This window comes from Halyomorpha halys, unplaced genomic scaffold (genome assembly GCF_000696795.3).
Source record: "Halyomorpha halys isolate HHAL.00 unplaced genomic scaffold, Hhal_1.1 Scaffold2835.1, whole genome shotgun sequence".
Taxonomy (NCBI): Eukaryota; Metazoa; Arthropoda; class Insecta; order Hemiptera; family Pentatomidae; genus Halyomorpha; species Halyomorpha halys.
Genome location: NW_027114942.1, coordinates 4939 through 5319, shown reverse-complemented (window position 1 = coordinate 5319; position 381 = coordinate 4939). Strand labels below are relative to the sequence as shown.

At 24.9% G+C, this 381-nt stretch overlaps 1 protein-coding gene across 1 annotated transcript in view; it reads right to left on the bottom strand.

Annotated features, from left to right (window-relative positions):
• The window catches only part of LOC106688464 (phosphatidylcholine translocator ABCB4), a gene marked incomplete at its 3' end in the record, with an annotated part of 13047 nt that overhangs the window by 9996 nt on the left and 2670 nt on the right, over nt 1-381 (bottom strand). Inside the window, exon 4 of the mRNA XM_067052026.1 lies at nt 18-179. Within this exon, the coding sequence (XP_066908127.1) occupies nt 18-179 (162 nt within the window). The remainder of the gene's footprint in view (nt 1-17; nt 180-381) is intronic.

Below are 381 nucleotides of genomic sequence, written 5' to 3'. Positions count from 1 at the left end.
TTTACAGTTATACTTACTGATTCGATGAGCTGTGGGCTATTGGTCAGTACCTCAAGGCATTCATTAGGAGAGTTTCCATTTCTGTCAAACCAACTTATATCCATAGAAACTATTTTATTAAAAGCTATTTTCTGTAGTTTTTCTAACCATAGTTGAGTTGCTATTGTTGCCATCAAACTCTTTAAAATAATTGTTCATATGAAAATATTATACATAAACTTTTATGCATTAGTACACTACAATATTATTTCAGTGATAAAATGTTTTTTAATGTTAACCTTTTATCATATATATATATATTGTAATATGCTCTTTTTTAGTAAATAGTATATTTTGGTGTATAAAGAGTTTTTAATATGTTTTATTTTATGTATCATTTTA